This window comes from Pholis gunnellus, assembly GCF_910591455.1.
Source record: "Pholis gunnellus genome assembly, chromosome: 24".
Classification (NCBI taxonomy): Eukaryota; Metazoa; Chordata; class Actinopteri; order Perciformes; family Pholidae; genus Pholis; species Pholis gunnellus.
In genome coordinates this window covers 5409895-5433885 of record NC_136551.1, presented here as the reverse complement: position 1 = coordinate 5433885, position 23991 = coordinate 5409895, and the positions used below count along the sequence as shown (strand labels likewise).

Genomic DNA, 23991 nt, shown 5'->3' with positions numbered 1-23991 from the left:
ACATTTCTTACTTTTTTTCACTGTTGCGCCAGACTGGTGCGCGTCATCATTGTGCACCAGGACGAATAGTGCGTAGGAAGTCCGCGACGGACCACGCCCCCCCAGTCTCTCCTTCAGCTTGAGCCGCTTTGCCGGTGTTGTTGATAATCGGTTTTCTAATCCAGTGGAGAAGCTCTCGTGCTGCCCATGAACGGCACCATGGCCGCGTGCTCACACCGGATAACGTTAGGGCCGTTGGTGGCTGCCATCGACCAGGGCACGAGCTCCACACGGTTTCTGGTAAAAAGGGAAAGGTGTTCGAGACAAATGGTGTAATGTCATTCAGACTGCCGTTTAGAACTATATCTTGCCATTTATGTGGCTAAACTCATTTATTTAATGATTATTGATACATTTTAGTCCATGGCAAGTATAGCAAAACACAAGTGTATTTAGTTTTTGCTCTCCAACTAGAAGGAACAGATGTTTTTATGTATTGTTCTGGGTGTGGCTGATGTGTGGCTGATGAGCCAAGAGTCCAATGACAGAAGGCACCACAAGCAGAAACTGTCCTACAGACAAGACCCATGGTCACAGATTCTATTTTAATTCATCTCTGGCTTCTCATTAGAGTTTAGTGAATTAAATTCCACTTGACGCATGCAGAGATAGTTTTGGTTGTGGTTGTGGGACTGCATGTTCAGCTTTCCCTGCATGAATGAAGAATATTGTGTTATTTGCTGAAGCTAAATTCGTTCCCTTCTGCCATTTCTCTCTCTTTGAAGGTGTTTAATTCAAAAACAGCGGAGCTCCTCAGCCATCATCAGGTGGAAATCAAACAGAGCTTCCCCAAAGAAGGGTTCGTGACAAGCTCCGATACAATCCCTTAAAGATGCTTACACAACTTAGAAATGTGTCGCTTTGATTTGACCTTTGATCTTTGACCTTTATTCTCAGATGGGTGGAGGAAGACCCCAAAGAAATCCTGCAGTCGGTGTACGAGTGCATGGACCGGACGTGTGAAAAGCTCACCCAGCTCAACATAGACATCTCGAACATTAAAGGTATTTCATTCACACGTTTTCATTTATTTCAAAGACGCGTTAACGATCTAAAATCGTAGGAAACTGTGGCTTGAATCTGTCCAGCTATTGGAGTGACCAACCAGAGAGAGACCACGCTTGTTTGGGACAAAGAGACGGGCGAGCCCCTCTACAATGCAATCGGTAATGCGACATTCTTTACTTGTGTAACTGGGTGTGGACACAAACAGCAGATTGATTGTCATAACTTTGTGCCTGTCGTTCAGTTTGGCTCGACCTGCGGACTCAATCGACAGTTGAACGTCTAATCAACAAAACTCCAGGAAAGAATAAGAACCACCTGAAGGTGAGTTACACTCTGCTCTCTCTCTCGTTCATTCGTCGCAACGCGTCATTCTTGATTCAAGCGCCTTTGCTGAGTCGTTTGTTGTCGTCCCGCAGCATAAGACGGGGCTCCCGATCAGCACCTACTTCAGCGCGGTGAAGCTCCGCTGGCTGATGGACAACGTGGACGAGGTCCACCAGGCCGTCGTGTCTCACCGCGCCATGTTCGGCACCGTGGACTCCTGGCTCATTTGGGTCAGTAACAGTTGCGAAAGGTGTCATGACGGTGACAATCCAGAGCTGACTGGTGCAGAAACTGACTCTTTGTGTGTATTTTGTATCGGCGGTCACAACAGTGTTTAACCGGGGGCAAGTCAGGCGGAGTCCACTGCACGGATGTGACCAACGCCAGCAGAACCATGTTGTTTAACATCCACACTTTGGACTGGGACCCGGAGCTCTGCACGTACGACATCCGTCATTCAAAACACAAGTTTATAAATATGAATCGTCTTGGGAAGCAGAATTGGCTCAATCGTCCTGCTGCTCTTTCCCCGTCAGGTATTTTGGTATTCCCATGGAGATCTTGCCCCGAGTGAGGAGTTCTTCCGAAATCTACGGTCTCATGGTGAGCGCGCATACGTATGACGTCAACCCTGCTTATAACTTTTCCAACAATGAGTCTTATCATATTCATATTTTACCCTCATCCTTTCACTGCTGTGTTGAAAGAGTGGTGTTCTGTTTCAAGTGCATGAAGGTTGACTGAGGAATAATTTTAGGCTTTTATCTTGTGTGCCATTGTCTCCCCTCTCTCACTGGTAGAAAATTTGTTCTAGCCGGGTAAGTAATACTCACCATCACATCGTTATCCTCATCATGCACAGCGTGTCCTGCTTTTCTGTGGACACGTTTGAACCAAAAAATACAAGCAGAATCAACGTTCATCTTTTCTTTTTGGCAGAAATCTGGAGCTCTCTCGGGAATCCCCATTTCAGGGGTAAGTTCACCTCTAGTTTTACTTTCCAGCGCTTTCTCTCCGTCTAAGTACTTGAGGCATCCAACGGCTCATATTTTATGTGTGAATCAAACACAGTGTCTTGGCGATCAGTCGGCAGCGCTGGTTGGACAGATGTGTTTTCAGGACGGGCAGGCTAAAAACACGTAAGTTGGCTCTGTGTGTTTCTATTCGCTTCAGATGTATCGGTTCCAGTATCAGTCGTTTGATGTATTTTGTGTTTTCAGGTATGGCACTGGCTGCTTTCTCCTGCGCAACACAGGAGCCAAGGTACAATACTACAGATTAGCATTTAAAAAGGTGACATCAGAGCACATTCTGCACACAGTGGCATTTTTCTTCTTCTGTCGTTTGCAGCCTGTGATGTCCGACCACGGCCTTCTGACCACCGTGGCCTACAAACTTGGTCGAGACAAACCTGCCTGCTACGCACTCGAGGTACAGTATCTTAAATGCACTCGTATTCCTCTCGTTATGTTCCGTATAATCACTCAAAAGATGTTCTTTCGGGTGCTTCTTGCCAGGGCTCCGTGGCCATCGCTGGAGCCGTGGTTCGTTGGCTGCAGGACAATCTGGGGATCATCGGATCATCTGAAGAGCTCGGTATGTGCTGCTCTTTGAAGAAGAATCCCACGTGACGTCTTCAGGAGTGTGGCGTCCTTTTTGTATTTATATTTAAGGAAAACACGGGTCGTGATTTCCCCTTTCTTTCCTGTTGCAGAGAAGCTGGCCGCGTCGGTCGGTACATCCTACGGCTGTTATTTTGTTCCTGCTTTTTCGGGTCTTTATGCTCCGTACTGGGAGCCCAGTGCTCGAGGGTAAGTCCGAGATCTCCTCCGCGGCGTAGCTAAGCACCAAATCATCGCCTGGAGTTCTTCACGCAGCCGTCCTCTCTGCTTCACAGGATCATTTGTGGGTTAACTCAGTTCACCAATAAGAGTCACGTCGCATTCGCTGCTCTGGAAGCTGTGTGTTTCCAGACTAGAGAGGTGAGCTGCTTCTCTAATTGGTCATCGGAGAAAAGTAGTGCAGCCTGGCACATGATGCACAAGCACATTTTGTGTGAACTATCCCAACCAACTTCTATAATACTCAGTTTTAGCTGAAAAGGCATTTCTAAGGTCATATAAAAATGTGACACTGGTGTGAAAATTTGTGTTTGAATGCAGATACTGGACGCCATGAACCAGGACAGCGGCATCCCGCTGACTCAGCTCCAGGTGGACGGAGGGATGACGTCCAACAGGCTGCTGATGCAGCTGCAGGCAGACATCCTCTGCATCCCCGTTGGTAAGATGTCCATTCGCGTCTTATCCTGTTTGCTGGCTGTATTCAGTGCGTCAAAACGGCTGATTGTTGTTCATATCGTCGTCCTGGTCGTTTGCAGTGAAGCCGTCCATGCCCGAGACCACAGCTCTCGGCGCAGCGATGGCAGCAGGATCAGCAGAGGGGGTGAGCGTGTGGAGTCTGAGCCCGGAGGACCTGAGTGAAGTCACCTCCGAGAAGTTCGAGCCTCAGATCAACCCCGAAGGTACGGTGAGCCGCCGCCGCCGCCGCTGCCGTCTGGCAAAGACGCGTCCTCAGTTGCCGCCCGCTTCGGGAAAAGTGAAAGGTCTGTCTGTGTGTTCGCAGAGAGCGAGTTTCGGTACGCTCGGTGGAAGCAGGCGGTTCAGAAATCCATGAACTGGGAGACGACGGAGCCCGTCTGTAATGGCAACGGTAGGAAGTTTCGTGCTCACTGCGGAGCCAAATTCAGACTCTCAAACTTGAATACTCCCCGTTAATGTTTCCCCAAATATTAAAGGATAAATAGACTGTATGTGTGACTATCTGTCAGTAGGTTGGTGTCGTTGAAATCTGTCTTTGTCAGGGTGCCGTTTGTTTTGTTGTGTCACTGCTCTTCTCGTTGTTTAAATGACCAAAAGGTGAGACGAGCATCTTCAGCAGCGTCCCGCTGGGCCTCTACGTCATGGGCAGCATGTTGATGTTGGTCGGTGCCAAATACCTCGCAGGTCAGGGTCTACTTGAGCTGCATTTCTTTTGTGTTTTTGACTTTTAAGTGCATGTGGTTATTAGGGCTCGATGAGAAATAAGGAAGCAAACGCATTCAAGTTAATTGTCATTGATTTCTTTGTCTTGTGTTTGTTAAAAACATCAGGCCCCGACTGAACTCGTGGAGGCGTTGAAGCAAGCGCTCTTCATGCTGGACACTAATGGGACCTTTTCTCTGTTATTTTCTTCTTTTGAATGTATTGTTCTGTGCAGCGGGCATTGGTACATTGAAGATTCATTTTAGCGGACGTTTGCGTGCCGTATTTATTATCGATATGAATTTCTGAGCTTATTTATGTCAAAACTCTACCGACGGTAGTTCATGTTTTTGTAACTCTGCGTTCCGTGTTGTTCCAAACCCTCCACTATGAGGCACAGAGCACTTTGTCTTTCTTCTGTCTTGTGTACTAACAGAGTTTAATATATTTGTTTTTTCTAACAGTCGACATCAAGACAGACATTTTGAGTTTGTTGTGAAATGAAAACAAAGGAGAGTTGATGAACTGACGAGGTTGTTTTTTGTTCTTTCTCTTTGGCGAAAGCGACGTTCTCGTTCCTGTCGTCGTGTTCTTAAACTGTAACAATATGTACGGTGCAAATATGTGGTGAAGGGCAATGATGAAACATCTGTTCACAGAAAATATGAAGACACATACATATAGTTGTCTGAACTAACTACTAAGATCATTACGGGACAAAAACTGAAGCAGCTGTTAATAAGAGATTTGTTTTGAAGACCAAATGTTCATCTAATCTGTTTATTTCGACCGATTACGGTTCAAATCTCCAGTTTTTGTCCTTAAATGATCATCAAAATGGTAGAACATGTGATATATATTTTCTGGTCAAAAGTTGATGTGATTATTTTTTTCATAATCTGGGGAAACTGCACGTTTTTAGTAGCCGCCTATCTACTCTAGTTCTCAACCTTAAATGCTCCAAAAAAGGTTTAATTTCTGCGCCGTGCAAAATGTTTTTTGCATCCTCAAAGAGAACTCTCAATAAGCTTTATTGCACTTAAATGTTCTGCATTTTTGACTGATTCAACTTTATAATTTAACACTTAATTTAACACTTAATTCAAAACCAGAGAAACCCAAATTGTTAAGCAAGTCCCCTTTGCTATATATATATATTTCATGGTTTAAAGAGTGAACCTTGAGGAACTAGAGGCGAGTTAATGAATGTGTATTTATTCTGTTGCCCAATGTTTTCTGTGTGGATCTGATACCTGGTGAAAGGTGGAGGCAGAATGTGTATTTGTTTAAGACATTTATGAATGAATAGAATGGAAAAAGTCATCTTTCATGCTCAGGTTAAATTGGAGAAACGGACTTAAAATGATGGCGAGCATGAAAGCAAAGTGTGCGACCAATACGAGCTCTGACTGTGAACTTTGAAGAGGAACTTGTATTAGAACAAGCAGAGACGGGTTGTGTAATGTTTACAACTCATAGCTGTACTGAATGGTAATAGAGCACTGAAAGACAAAATAAAAAGAACTAGTATAAATCAAATAAAAAATATATTATATATAAGAGAAAATAATTAATATTTCTCTCATTCTGTCTTGGCCAATCACACGCACGCACTCACACACGCGTCACACACTTGTTACGAAACTTGTTGGAGAACTGAACTACTGGATCATCGTGGGCAACAGAAGAGTCTGAAGATGGACCTCGGTCGTCGGCTGGAGGAGGAGGAGGAGGAGGAGGAGGAGGAGGAGGAGGAGGAGGAGGAGGAGGAGGAGGAGGAGGACCTGCTGAGGGGAGTGGACTGTGTGGACGATAACTGTGCAGGTAAGACGACTTTTACATTTAATTTAGCATTTTTCTTTTGATTCATCCCCTTCAAACCATTTAAAGCACTCTCAGTTTAGAAATCTGAAACTTTTTGAGTTTAAAGGTGTTATCTATATTATCATAGTACGCATACATGGCCAATAAAGCTGATTCTGATCATATTTCGGATATATTTCAAAAATCTGACAATGTATGTCAATTGACATACAATAAATATTGTGCAAGTGATAATTTAACATCTTTTTGATTTTCATTTGACTCAAAGGCATTACTGTTAGTACTGTTAAGTATTGATAATCATAATATTACATATTGATATAAATAAAATGGGGAAAGCTTTAGATTACGGCCCGCAAGGTGCAGAATAATTCTTCCCAATTTAATTATAACTAAATCATAAATAATAATTTGTACTGATTGTTTACTAGTACAGAACGTAATGACACATACATGTAGGTGCAAGGGAACAAGAGGTGACGTTCATGAATAAGGGGGAAATAATGTAGGAACTTAATTAATTCATATCATTATTATCATTTTTTATAACACTGCTGTAGTTTATTTCAAAATGATCATATAGAACTGACCAACACTGGAGAGGCACAGATGGTGACAAAATAAGGAACTACATAGAAAATAACTTCAAGGTACATTTGTGTTTTTACTTTGCAACAAACAGAGGTACTGTTGGCCTGAATAGATCATTGAATAATTGCACAATATCAAAATGAAATTATGATATGACACGGTCATCTTGTCATATCACAGTTACTGATCGGTACATTTTTAGGCAGCCAAAAGAACACATTCCACATTACTCAAATACCCATATTCAAGAAAACAGAATTTAACTACAAAATCACAGAATAAAAAGACTACTAACCAGTATTGTGGTTTCAGATTACAACCAACCGAATACCCTTCCGCTAACGCTACCTTGGACAAGCAGGGCCGCTAGCTTGTCAGCTACGAACGCAACTTGACCGATCATTTTAACAGACGTGATGTTATAAGGTCCCTTGTTTTTTGTTTTAACTTTTGTATCGGTGATATTCCAGTGAGTTGAAACCCAATAATGAAATTTAAAAGTGAATACGGCCTCTTCTCCAGCTGCCGCCTCACTCGCCGCCATGTTGATTCAAATAAAAATCTTCATCGGCACGCAATGCATCTTGGGATATGGTGGGCCGCGACGGATCCATCAATTGTGTCCTGCGAATCTGGGAGCAGAAGGCTGCAGACGGCCTCGTCGCAGCCGCTGTGACGTAACCGGTCTACAAATGCAGCCTCCGAAGGATGCAGCCGCAGGATTGGGACACGGCTAATGTGTGATGTTTATGCTTTCGTTATAAACGTCACATTATATTATATTCGGGGTAATCCGAATCAAACTAAAATGAATTTAAACTACATAAAAAATGTTTTTCCGGGCATCAACAATGTGATCTAATCGATATGTCAAGCCAGAAATGGGGTTTCCAGTAATAGGGGTTTTGCCGTACGTTCAACTGTGTGGTATGAGTGACAGGGAGACGAGGCTTCCTGGCTACAGTTTTATCATTATTACTGATAGGTCTGATCAAGTCTATATATATGTTTACTTAATCTCTCTCTCTCTCGTTTCCAATACAGATTTGTTGTAGTAGGCCAGAGTATACTGTTACATGTGGAACAATGATATCTCCGCACTTTGGCTACTCCCTCATTCCTTTCAACTCACTCACAATAGATACGAAGAGGAAATAATATACTGTACAGAAGGTTCACTTTGACATGTAATCGGTTTAAAATGAGGAAACCAGGCGTGCTTGTGAAAACCCCTTTTATGAATGGAAACCGGTTTTATGGGAGAATGCGTGTCATGAAAAATAAAGTGATGTACTGGTGAATTGTTCGGTTGCTCTTTGGGTTCATGTGCACGCCGTCTCTAAAGATCAGAATATACAGAAATGATCAAATATTATTTATACCTGTGTAAATGCATATTAAGCTCCAATTTTTTTCAAATCTAAGCATCTGTTTGGGGTCTTGACCAACATCACACACTCACTGCATTTGGACTAAAGCCAAGAACAACCTGGCTTTCTTTGGAGGGGAAATGACGTAGAATAGAAGCCGTTAACAGGGTTTGTGTCGACTACCAATGCAAGTAATTAAGATAGATCCATCAGCATCATCCTGCATGTGTTCCCGTTGTGTTAGTACAGCTTGACCAGCTTAAAACTAAATATGACTTTTATTTTTGTGTCACTCATAAATGTTGCAAGTCGGTGCAGGTTTAGAATCGTTACGTTCTCCCCTGCTTTACGGATATTCAACAATGCATGTGTGTGATAACCTTTGCTACATACAGTGTTCATGTTTCAAGTTTAGTTACTGATTGACTTCTGCAGGCTGTGTTGTGCCACTTATGTCCAGCACTTCGAGCTGATTTCCATATTAACTGACCCTCAATACCTTGTTTATCAGTCTGAGGGCTGGACTTCACACTGTTGTTTTTGATAATGTTATCATTTTTAATAAGCACAGGGTTACTTTATGCTTGTTCGTCGTGTTTAAGAACTTTATTGTGAAACTGGTTTGAGACTCGCATTAAAAAGCTGTCAACCAGGAAGTGGAGTCAGGTGTGTGTGGGAGTTGTTTCGGGAGTTGTCACTCATTTGTGATCTTGCAGGGACAAGACAAAAGTTGCAGACAGGTGAGTCAGGAATTTCTTTTTATTATTTGCGCTGCCACTTTACATTCCAGGTGTGTGGGAGAAGGAAGAACTTCAGTTGCAAGTGTTTATCAGTGACTCCTTTGACATTTTAGACCCAAGAGTGGACAAAACCAGAGGAAAACAGATTCTACCAATGGGGACCAACTTCAACCAGAACGGTCAGTTTTTAAGATTATGGTGTTCGGACATGCATGTTTTTTAAAATGATGAAAGTGAAACCACTAGTATTGTTCAAGACATGGGAACAAGGGAACGAGGAAGTCCACCTATTTACTTCTGTGCTGAATGTATCTCACTCTTGACATGAGAGGACACTTCACAACATTACTTTAAACTAACCAAACAATAACTTAAGAGTTGTTCTTTTAACGTGGACCTTTAAGCACATTCACCGTTGGGTGGGAATGTAAAACCTCACACACACAATCAGCAATCTTCCATGGCTGCTTTAAAAAACCCTCTAAAGAGGACGGACACCTTATCTGCTTTAATAGACAACAGTGTCACATGACATTTTTATTATCACGTTTTTATCACATTTTACTCTAAATTCACTCCCTTTGTGTCTCTGCCCCGACAGAGCAGTCTGACAGCTCATGCATTCTTTTTTTGCCAACTACCTCCAATGCATGAGTGATGTCTATTTAACAACTAACAGTTACCTTCCCCCCCCCCCCCCCTCCAGGCTTCCTGATCACTGATCCCAGACCACCAGCATACGTCGAAGCTTTACAGAAGAAGACTGTGAAAGAGCTGCTCATGATGAGACGCCAGGTAAGTCACAGGTAGAAGTTGAACATACGTTTCAGACATTGGAGGGTTTGGACTTTGCAGAAAAATGTGTATTATTTATTCATAAATGTGCTGAATCTGGTTTTGTTTATGAGGGAAGACAAAGAAGAAGTTGAGCATCCCTCTACGATCAGACTGCAACGTACACTAAATCACACAGACATGCCTGAGTCGGATTAATCATGTGATTCTTTTTCAGAGCTGGAACTGCTCGCAGGACGACAACAGCTTGGGGCACGCATTTAAATCTGCAAAATTTGAAGTTTGTGGCAATGAGCCGAACCATTTTACCAATCATCTCTTCGCTGCCTCTGCTGAGAATGCTCCCATCGCCCCACAACAAGCGCAACATCCGGCTCCGCGGAGACAAGTGGCTCCGACTGCCGAGGTGGAAATGTCTTTCTTTCACTGGCAAATACAGCGAGAGCTGCAGAGGGTCGGAGGAGTTCCTCCTGAGCTGCTCAACACGCAAGATGCGGATGGTGACACGTATGTACTCGTGGCGAAAGTGTGAAAATAATCATGGACAGATAAAACCGTGAGCTAAATGTCATTTGTGTTACGACGAAGTGGTAGTAACACTTACGCAAACCTGAATAAAGTAACGTTTGTTTGCATCTTTCTATTTCTTTTTCCACTTGCCAGATGTCTTCACATAGCAGTGGCACAAGGTCGACGGGCTCTTGCTTATGTGCTTGCTATCAAAATGGCTCGATGTGGCTCTCTGGACATGAAAGAACACAATGGGCAGGTACAAAGGCTTAAAAGAGTTAGTTTAATTCAAATTAATAGCACCCATTTAACCCATGAACGCCCACTCTTTCTTCGTAGACCGCTCTTCAGATAGCAGCCGCCACCAATCAGCAGTTGATAGTCCAGGACCTGCTGACACACGGAGCACAGATCAACGTTCGGGACTACTGGGGCCGTTCTCCTCTGCACGTGTGTGCCGAGAAAGGCTACTTCCTCAGCCTTCAGGTAGATTTAACTGCTCAGTCGTGTGCACATGTCAATGATTCATAATAAAATGTTGTTGCGGCATTTTGATCATTTGGACTTTGGGTGTATTTCATGTTTTCGCCACTATCTTGATTTTCCACATGCTTATTCCCACAGAGCATCTGGAGGACCCTGATGGGGAGCGGGCAGCCAATAGACATTGAAATGTCCAATTATGATGGTGAGTAAGTCTTATCAGAGTTCAAACCTGGCGTGACTCTTATGTAAAGTGTCTTTTTGTGATGACATACCGTTCTCTGTCTGGAGGTTTCACTCCGCTGCATGCAGCAGTGTTGTCTCACAACGCTGTCGTTAAAGAGCGGAAGAGTCCGGGGAGTCTTTGTTCCTATAAGGCGAAGGAGCTTCTGCAGAAGACGCAGATGTCTATGGAGTGTATCAAGACTCTGCTGCTCATGGGCGCCTCCTGTGGGACAAAGGTAACTGTTAAAACCACCTGCTTAGTATTAAAAAGCCATGTTGCATGACCACTAAGCTCGACTCTGAGGGAATTACCTCGTTTGTTTTTCATTTCTGCAGGACCGAAAAAGTGGAAGGACGTGTCTTCACATGGCTTCTGAGGAGGCAAACGTCGAGCTGCTTAACATTTTCCTCGCGCAGCCCTCCTCACTGTCGGTCGTCAATGTTCAGGCAAGTTGTTTTTGTTGTAATCAAATCAAACGTGACGTGAGCGTACCACACGAACTGCGTGGAGCGCATGGCGTGATTCTGCGCGCGTATGTTTCAGACGTTCAGTGGAAACACGGCCCTGCACATCGTCAGCTCTTTGCAAAGCCACGACACTCAAGTGGAAGCAGTGAAGCTGCTGATGAGAAAAGGCGGCGACCCCGGGACCAGGAACTTTGAAAATGAACTGCCGACTCAGCTGGTGCCAGAAGGACCCGTTGGTGCAAAGGTATTAATGATTACGTCATCTTAATGTGAGGCAAACGCTGTTACACAATACCGGAAAGATATGAAAATATTCTGCAGTAAAATAAGTCACATCAACAAACAGTAATTAGTATAAATTAAAGTGTTGTTTGAGAATCAGTACGAGTGATGATTTTTTTTTTTTTTCAGGTGCGGAAGATCCTTAAAGGGAAATATTTGAATGCGTAAGTGAAGCCCCAAAACACTGTCAGTCAGACAGTCCAATCTATCATAATATGATTTGCCAAAACAAGGCAGATGCTGTTTGTTTCTGTGAAACATGCCATTGTTCATTACCGTGTAATGCCCAAAAGTGTAGATATGATTTGTATTCTTTTGTTAATTAACCTTTATTGTATTATGACTTAATGAGCCAACATGCTCTGTAAAGCTGTTATTGCTGGACAAGTTTAATATTCATGCAGGATTATAATCGTGGGTTTTCTATCGTGGGTAGAAATGTTATGCTTCATATCATTGTATTTGGAAATACATTCACAGTTTAAGATGTTGTAGGTTATTTTCTTTTTAATAATTTGTTTGGGTGTTCATAATCTGGTTTGTTTAAAACATGTGCGTGCTTTTTCTCAAATGTTTAACATTGTAGTTAATGTAGAAAACATTCTGACCACACACCTGTACTACATTTTATTGTGAAAGGGTTATTGTTGTTATATTAGGATATATGATATAGAGTTTGAAAAACATCAGGTGTTATTTGGTGTTCTGGAATTAAATGTATCAACGTTTTGAATATGTTGTCTGTTTATGAATTAAAATGTAAAATTGTATCTGCTATTACTACTTCATTCATTAAGAAGAGGGAGAGGAGGATCATTATTGGATGTTCACTTATCTTCCCCTTGTGGTTGTTTATTGAAGCTACATCTCAGCAACACTTCAGTTTTAAAGGAAATATCCTTTTTGAGATGTGCTATATTTTGGACAACATATCTACAAACTGTGCCAGTTGTCTCCATCACGAGGAAACCAGGACTTAAAGACATTTAGGACTACTCGACATATTGGATAATTTAATCACAATAACATTAAATTAGTAAATGAATAATGAACGAATAAAGAAAAGAATACAACATAACCATGTGTCTTGTGAAAGTGTGAGAAAGAGGAGTACTTAGAATGCATTTCTCAGTAATAAAGTCGTTTTGATTATTTTATTTTATTACTAATGTGTCGAGATTCATATATGGGAGGCCTCATGAGAATTATAAAAACCTACACGTGTTAATAAAGATTTCCCAGCGAAGTTATACTGTTTCCAAGATATTCAACAGGACTGTGATGGAATACGGCCGACGTTAGGCCTAGTTCCAATTCGTAAGGAGGGACTCCTGTGAGATACAACGTAGGTGATAAAGTCGTCTTTTCTTATAGAATATGTACTCTTATTCTGTTAGAAAAGTTAAATAATAGTGTAGTTGTATCACTGCGTTAAGTGAGATGACATATTGTGGTTTAGTCCGTAACGTAGTGGCGAATGAAGCCATTTGGAATGCGTCCATGACTGGGTCCGTTGCGTCACACCAAAACAGGAAGTTAGCAGAGTTTACAGGCTGCGGGCTACATCCGCATTCTTTATGTTTCAACAAGTGTTTACATCGTGAGAACTATCTGTCATTGGCACAAACAACAAACTAGGTAGTAATTGTAGTTGAATGCGTCTTTCAGCTTATGTTTTTTGTATTTAATTTAAACAGGCACTGTCACGGGGTGCTGTTTCTGCACGATTAGCGTACAGGGTTCTGCATTGAGTTACAGTGCCTGCTCCTATCCAGCTAACCCACACAGCCCCGTAACATGAAGCTATGGAGGAGCGTAAGCTAAAGAGAAAGAGTCCCAGGACCTCCACCAACACTGCGGCCCCGACCGGTGGCTCTGGCCGGAAGACCAACGCTTCCTCCGGGGTACGGCACGTCGGCTCCAGCCAAAAGAACAAAAGTCGGAGGTACGACTAATCTGTTTACCCTCCTCGGAAATAATAGAGTGAAAGTGTGAGGTTGCTTTTCAGATGTCTTATTAAATCTTTGCACTACTGTTTAGTTATTTAATGTAATATTATTCTATTTCATTGTATATATTGTGCATTTTTATATCTAATATGTTTACTCTGTTATTCTTATTGTATATATTGTGCATTTTATATTTGATATTTTGTTTACCTGTACCATAATTGCTGCTGTAGCAAATAAAATGTCCCCTTGCGGGCTTAATAAAGTATCTATCTATCTATCTATCTATCTATTATCACGTTTTCTGTTGTTTCTTGTCTCTTCCAGGGGAGTGAGAGACAAATCCAGGCATCATATGGGTTTGGGTGGTAGACCTAATCAGAACCAGGGCCCGGCAGCACCGATCATCCAGCACTCCTTTCTGACCGATGTCTCGGATGTACAGGAGATGGAGAACGGCCTGCTCAGTCTCCTCAACGACTTCCACTCAGGGAAACTACAAGCGTTTGGTAGTTTGGACTTTTTCCACATCGAGTCACAGAGAGCCATAGAGTCCCAGACACAGATGGACCTTTAATATCTTGTGTCCCCTCTCCGTGTCAGGCAACGAGTGCTCCATCGACCAGATGGAGCAAGTGAGGGAGATGCAGGAGAAGCTGGCGCGTTTGCATTTTGACCTCCACAGCGAGGTGGACGAAATGCCCGAGGACCAGAGGAAAGTCGCCTGCGACACCAACATGGACAACCTGCTTCTTAATGTAAGACCGACTTGATCCTTTCTGTGTTTCTGTTCGAGCAACACACCCAGATGTTATAGCTTGAGGTGTCGTCCTGCTCCTGAAAATCCGATGTGACACAGCACATTGAACTCATTGTACTTCTTAAAGTACTTCATTGACGTGGTGGAGCTACTTAACATCCCAGCTAGGATTTAGCTGCTTATTCCCCTCCTAAGTGTTGAACTCTTACAGAGTTTAGTCAGACGCTCGCGCGTGTAACAAAATCTAAATGTTCTTTCTCTCCACAGCTTGAGGAGCTGAGTTCTTCGATGTATCCTTTTTGATATTCAAGCATCATATTCGTCCTTAATAGCTTTTGAAATAGAAGTAAAACTTCTTTTGCCGCCAGGTTTCCCGACAGTCCGGCACTAATCTCGTTTTAAAAAAAGCGCCAGACTTCTGAGCTGTTTCTCCTTTACCCTGCTTCACCAGTCAGAAACTGAACCTAGCCGACTCCCAAGAGATCCCGAGGACTGCCAGTATGTGATTTTCTCTTCTCAACCTCATCTGACCCAGACCCATGTCACCTCGAGGGGCTGCAACAGATGTGGTGGAGCGGAGGCCAGCTCGGCGCTCTATTCCTCTTTAAGTATTGTGGCAGTTCACCAGCGTTCCCTGTCTGTAAAGCAGCATGGATTTATTGTAAGATGTCACTACAGGGGTGCAGCAGAGCCTTATTTCTCACTGCCTACAGTAAATATAGTACAAGACAGTTCTAATCTTGTCAGACTAAACAGCAGGATGACAGTAATTAACCTCCTGCGATATGATTGAATGTATTCTCTTCTAGTCAGAGTTGTATAGAGGGAGTCTACGATATTTTACTTTAAATATTGGCATTGGTGCATCCCTGTCACGGCCTGTTTAAAGTCAAGTTTCTAAATGGTTTAGATTTGCAATACATTGCTAACCAAAGTGATATTGATATAAACTACTCACCTCGTTTTGTCCAGCGGTTGATTCATTCACAAGTCCTTGAAATGACATCTACAGTGTTTGTTTATCAGCTTTGTTTTAAGTAAACTGACTTCAAGCTTGCTCCTTTAGCTATTCTCATATATATATATATATATATATATATATATATATATATATATATATATATAACCTCACTCTGTTGCACTTTGTCTTGTTGTCACAGGTCACTAAGTGTCTGCAACGCCACAAACTAAAGACCCGGAGCTAAACTTATCAAAATATAGATGCAGAAGTGATGTTTATAACTGTTTCACAACATATAGCTTTAAACCCAATTGTGTATGTTATTTTAGAGGCAATAAAAGAAAGTTTCCTGACGAGATTGCATTATAGTTGAATCTACAAAAATAGCATTTAAACAATAGAAACTGCACAGTTTTGTGATTTTGCATATGACTTCTTGCTACATGCGAGTGGCCTGATATCAGCTCCAGCACCTTGTTCGGTGTCGAATATATATGTGCACATATCCATGCAACATGCAAAACACACTGCACATCATCACTCGTGTGTCGGTTTTGACGCTGGAAAATACTGAATTATCCAAATGTTGACATCAGAAGCATGCCTTCCAGTTTTGATTTAAAGCATTTTGGCCTTATTGGTTGTAACCCTTTGAATTGACTTGCATAGAGCAGGTTCTGTATTGAGATAACATGTGATCATTTGATGCTGCTTTGATTGTAAATCCTACTTTAATCTTCCATTTTAACCAGTGTTGTTGGGGGATTATTTCTGAAGTGTTTTACTATTTTGAATGTTTGGTGGTTGTATTTTTATTGACCTAATAAATGTGTTGTCTGAATCTCATGGCTACATATTTTAAACCATCCGAGGATCCGTGGTAATAATGTGCATATTTTCATTTTACTTAATGCATTAATGCACAGATTATTGATTTGGCAGCAATATGATTTTATGCTTTATAGGATTTTATCCATCCATAAAGGAATGCACTTATCAAAGAAGTGTGGACACCATGAATTGACTTTTGCTTCAGCTGACAACCTGTTTGCTGCTTACCATCTTGTTACTTATTCATGTGCAGGAGGCTGTGCAGCCCGTGTGCAGGAATGTGCACATCCTTCTGTTGATGCGTCTCTAAGGTAACTGAGCAGAGCCTCCACACCAGCCTGTTATTCAGCACTCAGCGTTTTATTACAGAGCTACATTAGAACATTAGAACCTCCAAAAGCGTGCGCGAGAACAACAATGTCGACCCCTCACTCGGTGAAGCGGTGGCAGCTCAGCGGGACGGACTACGAACCGCAGCGAGGCCGCAGCCTGCAGTCCGGAACCCGCTTCAGCAGCTGGACCCCTCTGAACAACAGCACGAGCAACCTGCAGGTCAGGACCAACCCACGCTCGAGGCCCGAAACACTTTTATTCAATATAAATTAATTTCTATTTATAACCACCAGATGGCAGGGAGCGCCACATTATTTCACTGTGCAGCGTATATGAACACTGTCAGATTTAAATGCTCCGTTTTAATATGAAGCAGCGGTTTAGTTGGCCAATTAGCCTGATTGCAAACAGGTGCACAAACCGACTGCTTCCGGTCGCACAACAGAAGATATATTATTGACGTTCAGGTAAAGTCATTAACTTATCATTCAGTTGCATATTGTGAATTGTGTTGCAGAGGTGGTTTTAGGCGTCCCGTGTCCAACTTACTGAACTGTATTATTATTAAGGGTGAAGACATGTTGAGTTGCCCAATCAATGTAGAAAATGCATGCAAACTAAGATAGAGGACGCCGTTCAGACATTTTCTTTCTCTCTTTTAAACCGTGTATCACTGGTCAGGTAATGATCTTGGTAGTTGTCCAGTGTCTTGTTAGCCAATGTGATGCAGCAATAAATAAATATTGTCGCTACCAAAGTTCCACATACAGTAAGGGTGTTTCTCTTTGTTCTCCTTGAAACTAAGGGATTTAATCACAATCCCTTAACCAATTGAGCATGAGCAGTAATATATAATGCATTATTTGACAGCAGAACCCACATCATGGGAGGACAGATGCCTTTCACATCTATTTCAGATAATGTAGATGTAGTTGTATATGTATGATAAGAATATTAGCCATGTAAAAGCACGTCTTTGGTCTTTTTGTTTTCTGGACTTTAGTTGAGTGAGTGCTCATGTTTTTTTTCTAAAGGCTCACAATATGGCTTGGATAAAGGATACTTTTCTATTTCCTCTTGATCTCCCTCCAAAAAGAAATCACAAATAACACAAAAAATGTAAAAAAGGAAGTAAGACTTGAGCTGACTTGATTGTTTCACTAATGCTTTCAGCCGTTATCGCACCATCAGTCTTCCTGCTTTGTTCTTTTTTATTCCTATCATCAGTGTTTTGGCAGCACGGACAGACTCTTATGCAATGAGGTGCACCTTCCACACGTTCTTCACTGACTGTATAAAGCCTTTTGGTGTCCTTTTTCCCATTTGCTCCCAGTTATTTGAGGAGAGGATCAACCTTCTGCTGCACTGGTTTGACCTGTGGACTGACGGACAGAGGAAACACCTGTTGCACACTCTGCTCACACGATGCACCAAGTCCCAGCTCAAGTAAGCTTTCTCTTCCCCTTTTGTTTGTGTATTTGTGTCATTCCAAGTGAAACCAAGGTTATTGCATTTGTTTTGTTTCTCAGGTTCTGCAAGGATTTGCTGATGGAGACGGTTCCTGTGACCCAAGTGGACTTCACGTCTGTGCTGCCACGCTTCTTGTCCCTGTATGTGATGTCGTTTCTGTCCCCCCGCGAGCTCAGCTCCGCTGCCCAAGTCAGCTGGCACTGGAGGGTCCTTGCTGAGCAGGTGAGAGGTGAGACATTTGGTGTTTACTGGAGTTTCCACGCTTACATTAAGACGTTTTTCTTGCGTTCCCTCCTCCTCTCTCCTCCCAGGACTGTCTCTGGGCCGGCCGCTGCATCTCAAGAGGCTGGTTCCTTCCCTACACCCCCGCAGAGAAAGAGTTTGGAGCGTGGAAGAACCACTATGTCTCCTGCGTCTCCACGCTGGACTGGCTCACCCCCAGGGAGGCGGCCGAGCAGTACGGGACCCTCAACCAGCATAGCGCGGGGCTGACGGAGGAGGAGGAGGAGAGGAGGAAGGCGAGGAGGATCAGACAGATGATCAGAGACAGACTACAGGAGGAGAAGAGTGAGTAGAAAAGAAAGACATCAAATGATACAAGCTCTGAAAATGATACACATTTCTTTGAGGGTGTCATCAAAGTTGCTGGTTTGTATCTTGTGATCTTGACTCTTCCTTGTTTGTCTCTGTCCCGATCTTCTAAGCAGAAGTGTCTTCCAGTTACCTCACAAAGCTTGTACTTAGAGACCAGTGCTTCTGTCTGTGATGTTTTGCAGAACACGCTATGAGAACCAGGAAAGCCTGGGGCAGCTACACCAAGCCAGAAGGAGCCAGAGGTGGAAGAACTCAGACAGGGCGGCCCGGCTCTGGAATAACATTCAGCTCTTGGCCCTCTCTCTCCTGGCCTCCGAGGACTGTTGGGTCTCCCAGCGTCTGTCTGAGCCTGGACAGGGGACAGCTCATGACTGCAGCCCGGAGCTTGGAGGGAGTCCAGGCCTCCAGTCCTAGCAGGTGATTGTCTGCTGACGGTGACACATTCACTTCCCCTCGATGACATCAGCGTTTTATGATGCAATACATTTAATAATATAATGCAGCCCAATGTAAGAGATCTGTAATAAATCCTGTCTTTGTCATATTAAACTTCAAAATCTGTCTCCAGAATGGTCCCAGTGAGACCATTTATTATATTTGTTCTAAAGCTCTGACGTGAGCGTAAACCAGACCTCCGTCTTCTCTTTTCAGTGAAAGACTGAGCAAAGCCAGAGGAGCGCTGTCCTCCTTCACCAGCAGACCTCCACTGCCACGCGACGCCTGCGTGACCCCGCCTGCCCTCTTACTGCTGATCTCCAACAGGATTCCTGCCTATGAGGTAAATAACAAGTACAGAAAGAGTCTTCAATCAGCATCTACTTAGTAAGAGAGAAAGCAGCGATGAAGAGTGTAAAAAAGAAAAAGGGACATTGTCAAGTTGCACATCTCATATTTCTCCCCGTCTGCTCTTTTTCTTTCTCCCTGTGCTACATCTAGTTGGTGCTGAGTGGCGTGAAGGATGGTGTGGTTGTGATTCTGTACGACCACAGAGGGACTCTCTCAGCTCTGTTAACCCAGGTGGAGAGGACAATTTCTGGGCAGAGAGCTCAGAGGCTGGGCCTGCTAGCTCCAGGAGGAACGGAGGAAATCCATCTGCTCCATGGTGAGAATTAATAATCCTGTGTTTCTTAATGTGTGGAAACACTGCCGGGGGTTAGTTCCAGTCCAAGTTCAGCCTCCAGTGCTAGACGTTTATCTCTCAGGATACTGTGAAGCACATCTGCTAAAACAATTTAATGGTTATTTTGTTATGATAATACCTTTTTTTACAGTAAGTCTAAAGCTACCTTGGTCCCTTGGCCCAGTTCTAATCATCATAAATCTTCCATCGATTTTACATTTTTTTTACAATTTCTTTTATTTTTTATGAAATGATTTCAAACACAGAGATACACTCAAAGACTCCGCAACATAACTCTGTGGCACAGTAATGAATGTACTTATTCACAGTTATCCTTTTTGTCAACTTACCTTTCAAACTTGATTGGTTAAAGTTGAAAATGCACGTTGCTCAAACTGAAAACTGTTAAGTTAACTCTTTTAAGGAACCTTATTCTGATTCTATTGACCCTTCAGGTCGTAGCCTGTCAGAGAAGACACTACTGACCCCCGACCATAGAGAATTCTGGGAAAAGCTGTGTGGCTGGGTGGCACCAACTGAGGAAGGAGGAGGGATTGACATCTTCTCCCCGTTGGCTGCATCTGGTAGGTAGACGCAGATGTTGGGACACACACACACACACACACACACACTTCTCTGTAATCTGCATCTTCCGTCACTGTCTCACTGTCTCTTGCTTTCTCTCTCCTCCTCAGCGTCGGGAGTGGCTCTCATGCACACTCTCTCTACTCTGACGGGTCTGGAGGTTCTGGCGCCGATTGGTTTTGCCACTGGAAGTTTCCAGAACAGTGAGTCACCCCTGCACAAGACTGAAACACCTCAAAAAAGACAATCTAAGATGTGAAGCATCATGTTTAAGCCACAATAAATAGTTTGTTTCTTCGCCCTCTCTCAGTCCTGAGTGAGTGGTCTGACGGCAGTGTGTGCACCGGACTCTCGGAGCGTCAACCAGAGGCCCCGGCACTGCAGTTTGTGTGTGAGAGTGTGCTGCTGGGCTGGTGCAGACAGGCTCAGTGGATGGAGGAGGCTCTGGGGGAGCTGAAGGGCTGCCGGGGGCCGCAGCTACAGCGCGTTAGCCTCCAGGCCAGGGGCCGGGCGCTGGGTGGGTTTCACATGCGTTTGGATTTAAATGCACCCACACACAGCTGGAGCAGTGGCAGGTTTAAACAAATGCCTGCATACTCTGTGTCCTGTAAACTTTCTGAGGAATCTATTCATATATTTACAGGTCATTTTCTGTGGGAGAAAATCTGCCTCGAGGAGCTTTGTGTGTCTAAAGATCTAAATGAGGCTCTGACGGAGGGACTCGCTGCTCTCACAAGACAGGAAGAGGTGGACATGTTTAATACACTTATACAATACAACAAGAGCAAAACGTGTGTTTTGCATCATTAACTGCGGATGACAGTGTGTGTTTCTTTATTTCTGCTCTCGCATCTTCAGGCCAGACCTCTGGAGTTTCTTGCCGCCTTCCTGACAAGATGGAGTGAGGAGAAGGAGGGAGAAGAGACGAGTGGAGGGAAGACGGGGAGAAACAAAGGAGCAGATGGTTTGTCATTGGCACAACACGACTCAAAGAAATGTGTCGGCCTGATACCTGAGCTACCACAGGTGTGTGATTTTAACTCGTCCATTCAGAGGAGGTTGAAGGAGCACACTCCATCTTTACAGCTCGCTTTGTCTTTAGATAGTGTTCGATTGGAGAGGTGCAGCTGCCAGAGAGCTCCACCACAGCGAGTGTCTTTATCTGGGGAGACTGGGCGCTGTGCTGAAGGTAGGTCATTTGTAGACTGTGACATTAAAAACACCAACAGGAAAATGTAGTGACGCGATCACATGTTTCGATGCTGAGAGGCCATTGTTTCAGGTGCAGTTCCACCTGACATTAATCCGACTGAGAAATATTTCCTCTGAGGCTGAATGAACATTATGTAATGCTGTCAAATCAAGTCCAGAAACCAGACAATTGTTAGGAACTGGACCCTTTCAACAAACTACAGGGAGTTTATATAATACCCTTTTAAACTAGTTGATGGTGCTGCAGCTGCATGGCCTATTTTCCCTCACTTTGTTATTAGAATCTCATTTTGAGACGGATTTTTTGGGATGTTTTCAGAGCAACTATACATCAAGCAAGTGTTGTTTGTCAAAGGTTCAGAGATTACCAATGTATTTATCTGATACCGTCTCTCTTGTGCTCAAGGTGTACCAGGAGCCTCTTGCAGCAGCTCTCAACTCCAACAGAGCCATCCTCAGCTACGCTGACATCCACATTGTCCTCAGCCCTGTCACACAAATACTGCAGCTCAACAGGTACACACACACACACACACACGTTTGTATGACACTGTCTTGTTTGCGTCCCTCTGTGTGGACATGACGTGATATATGTGCGTGTGTTTGCTGCAGGGTGTTTCAGGCAGATTTACAAGCCAGGCTGCAGCAGTGGGGTGCAGAGCAGTGTGTCGGAGATGTGCTTGTGAAACTCTGCTCAAAACTCCGAGTCTACACCAACTACCTCAACAACTACACCACCGCCCTCAGCACCATCGACAAGGTACAGTCAGACCACGCATGATGCAGGTAAACCAGGTCGAGAGTGTACAGCGGTCTGAGGAAGCTTTGCCTGTCTGACCTCAGTGCAGGGAGACGAAGCCTCCGTTCCGGGCTTTCCTGAAGAGAGCAGACAGAACTCTTGCAACACACATGCTGAGGTAACATATACACTCATCTTTATTTGTTTCCAGGGCAATTGTCAGACAATGAATTGATTGTGTTTGTGAAGCCTGCAGGAGCTGCTGTTGTGTCCAGTGTGGCGAATACAGGAGTATGTGACTCTGCTTCAAGTGTTGTCTTTGCACACACACACCGGCCACCCTGACCACACGCACCTGTGCTCTGCCCTCAGCACCCTGCTGGGGTTCAGAGAGTTCACCCAGAAGGTACCACCGCCACACGGAGCGTGGAGGGCAGTAACTCGCGCCGTGGTTTGATTCATTCAGCATCTCTCAGGTGTTTGCTTCCGTTTCAGTTGAAGCGTAACTCCGAGAGAGACGGGCTGATGGAGGAAACGCAGCAGATGATCCGAGGCTGTCCGGTAAAATCACAGCTCCCTCCTTTTCCCCACGCCCTCAAAACAACATCTAAAACTAACCTGTTCAAGTATTTTTATATTAATATTGTGTGTGTGTAGAGCCTCAGTGAAGGAAACAGGCAGCTGATAATAACACAGGATGCTGCTTTGCTCAGGAGCCCTGATGAACAGATTCCTGAATCACTCAGGTGTGTGGTGATTTTTATGTTCATTCACTTAGTAGATGTTTGATATATTTCTTTAATATTAACCAACCTAAGTACTTACAATTACATGCCAAACGGATGTGTTTTGCACTAAGGTTATGACTTTGAGCACAGCATTCAGCCTAAATTTAATCCACTTTCTAATGACGCATACATCGGGAAACCTTTGCACGATCAAATACCGTGTGTTTTATATTACATCATTACAGATGGTGAATCTAATCGAGACGGGTGTTTTTTCACTTTGCGTTTGTGTGCATGATTAGGACCTTCGAGCAGGTGTCTGAGGTGGGCCTGTTTCTGTTCAGCGACGCTTTGGTGCTGACGCGGCGAAACGTGCATCACACACCGTTCACGTTGGCTCACCGGAGCACACACACGTTCCTGGCCTCTGTGGCTCTCTCCAGCCTGGCCGTCAGAGCGCTCACACACTCGCGCTGTGAGTTTGTACCATTTAAAGGATGCATTGCGTGCTGAATGTTGCCACAGCTTTCATTATTTTCTGTCATCTTCAGTGTGTCATTAATAAAGTCTCTGGTGTTTTTGCTAACTTTTGCCAGGTTACAGGATTATTAATGTCTTTCTCTGTAGATGTGCGTCATGCTTTTGTCCTGGAGGGTCCGAGTCGTTCTTGGGTTTGTGCCACAGAAAGAGGAGAGGAGAGAGAGCACTTCCTGTCTGTGCTGCGTTCAGCCATAAGCTCTGCTCTGACTGGACACCAGTGACGGCGCTGTGACGACGAAGCACCGGCAAGACAAGAAGAGGTTTGGACGCCACTGTTGGCCTTTTTTCACATGATAACTTATATCAAACGGCAATTATTTGTCCACAGCACACGTGATGTAAACACGGAGCCGTCCTGCCACTGTGTAAGTGGTGTTCTGAGTGTCTCACTTTAACCTGAAAAGTATTCAGATTGTAGTTTAGATTATTCCCAGAGTATTCCTGTTGTCACAATAATTACTTAACATTAGCATAATGGAATATGGTC

At 43.7% G+C, this 23991-nt stretch overlaps 4 protein-coding genes across 5 annotated transcripts; all 4 read left to right on the top strand.

Moving 5' to 3' along the window:
- Positions 1-122: 122 nt before the first annotated feature.
- On the top strand, positions 123-4923 carry LOC306715491 (glycerol kinase-like). Its single transcript, XM_079185880.1, has 21 exons — positions 123-279; positions 765-838; positions 937-1043; positions 1128-1205; positions 1289-1368; positions 1464-1601; positions 1703-1812; positions 1908-1974; positions 2172-2189; positions 2311-2346; positions 2443-2510; positions 2592-2634; positions 2722-2802; positions 2889-2967; positions 3086-3182; positions 3269-3353; positions 3534-3654; positions 3752-3895; positions 3997-4083; positions 4290-4376; positions 4523-4923. The coding sequence occupies exons 1-21, from the start codon at positions 187-189 to the stop codon at positions 4531-4533; spliced, it is 1704 nt and encodes a 567-aa protein (XP_079042006.1). The 5' UTR covers positions 123-186; the 3' UTR covers positions 4534-4923.
- A 4040-nt stretch (positions 4924-8963) lies between these two features.
- Positions 8964-12750, top strand: nfkbiz (nuclear factor of kappa light polypeptide gene enhancer in B-cells inhibitor, zeta). The gene is made up of 10 exons (XM_079185346.1): positions 8964-9098; positions 9626-9714; positions 9932-10221; positions 10378-10483; positions 10564-10710; positions 10849-10912; positions 10999-11168; positions 11269-11379; positions 11477-11644; positions 11812-12750. Exons 1-10 carry the CDS (start codon positions 9074-9076, stop codon positions 11848-11850), a joined length of 1209 nt encoding a protein of 402 aa, XP_079041472.1. The 5' UTR covers positions 8964-9073; the 3' UTR covers positions 11851-12750.
- A 476-nt stretch (positions 12751-13226) lies between these two features.
- On the top strand, positions 13227-16193 carry ccdc28a (coiled-coil domain containing 28A). Of its 2 annotated transcripts, none has more exons than XM_079185433.1 (5): positions 13227-13627; positions 13959-14140; positions 14235-14389; positions 14659-14681; positions 14847-16193. In XM_079185433.1, the coding sequence occupies exons 1-5, from the start codon at positions 13488-13490 to the stop codon at positions 14851-14853; spliced, it is 507 nt and encodes a 168-aa protein (XP_079041559.1). In that variant the 5' UTR covers positions 13227-13487; the 3' UTR covers positions 14854-16193. The 2 variants fall into 2 exon arrangements, with proteins under 2 accessions (XP_079041559.1, XP_079041558.1); XM_079185432.1 differs by having other exon boundaries at positions 13230-13627; positions 14843-16193.
- Positions 16194-16600: 407 nt separating this feature from the next.
- ect2l (epithelial cell transforming 2 like) lies at positions 16601-23851 on the top strand (the record flags this gene model as incomplete). The annotated part of the gene is made up of 21 exons (XM_079185616.1): positions 16601-16735; positions 17850-17962; positions 18046-18208; positions 18298-18553; positions 18763-18997; positions 19232-19358; positions 19517-19682; positions 20156-20284; positions 20396-20488; positions 20596-20802; positions 20929-21032; positions 21144-21311; positions 21388-21474; positions 21904-22013; positions 22110-22257; positions 22341-22414; positions 22486-22642; positions 22732-22797; positions 22894-22982; positions 23267-23439; positions 23592-23851. 21 exons carry the CDS (start codon positions 16601-16603, stop codon positions 23723-23725), a joined length of 2934 nt encoding a protein of 977 aa, XP_079041742.1. The 3' UTR covers positions 23726-23851.
- Between the last annotated feature and the right edge of the window lie 140 nt (positions 23852-23991).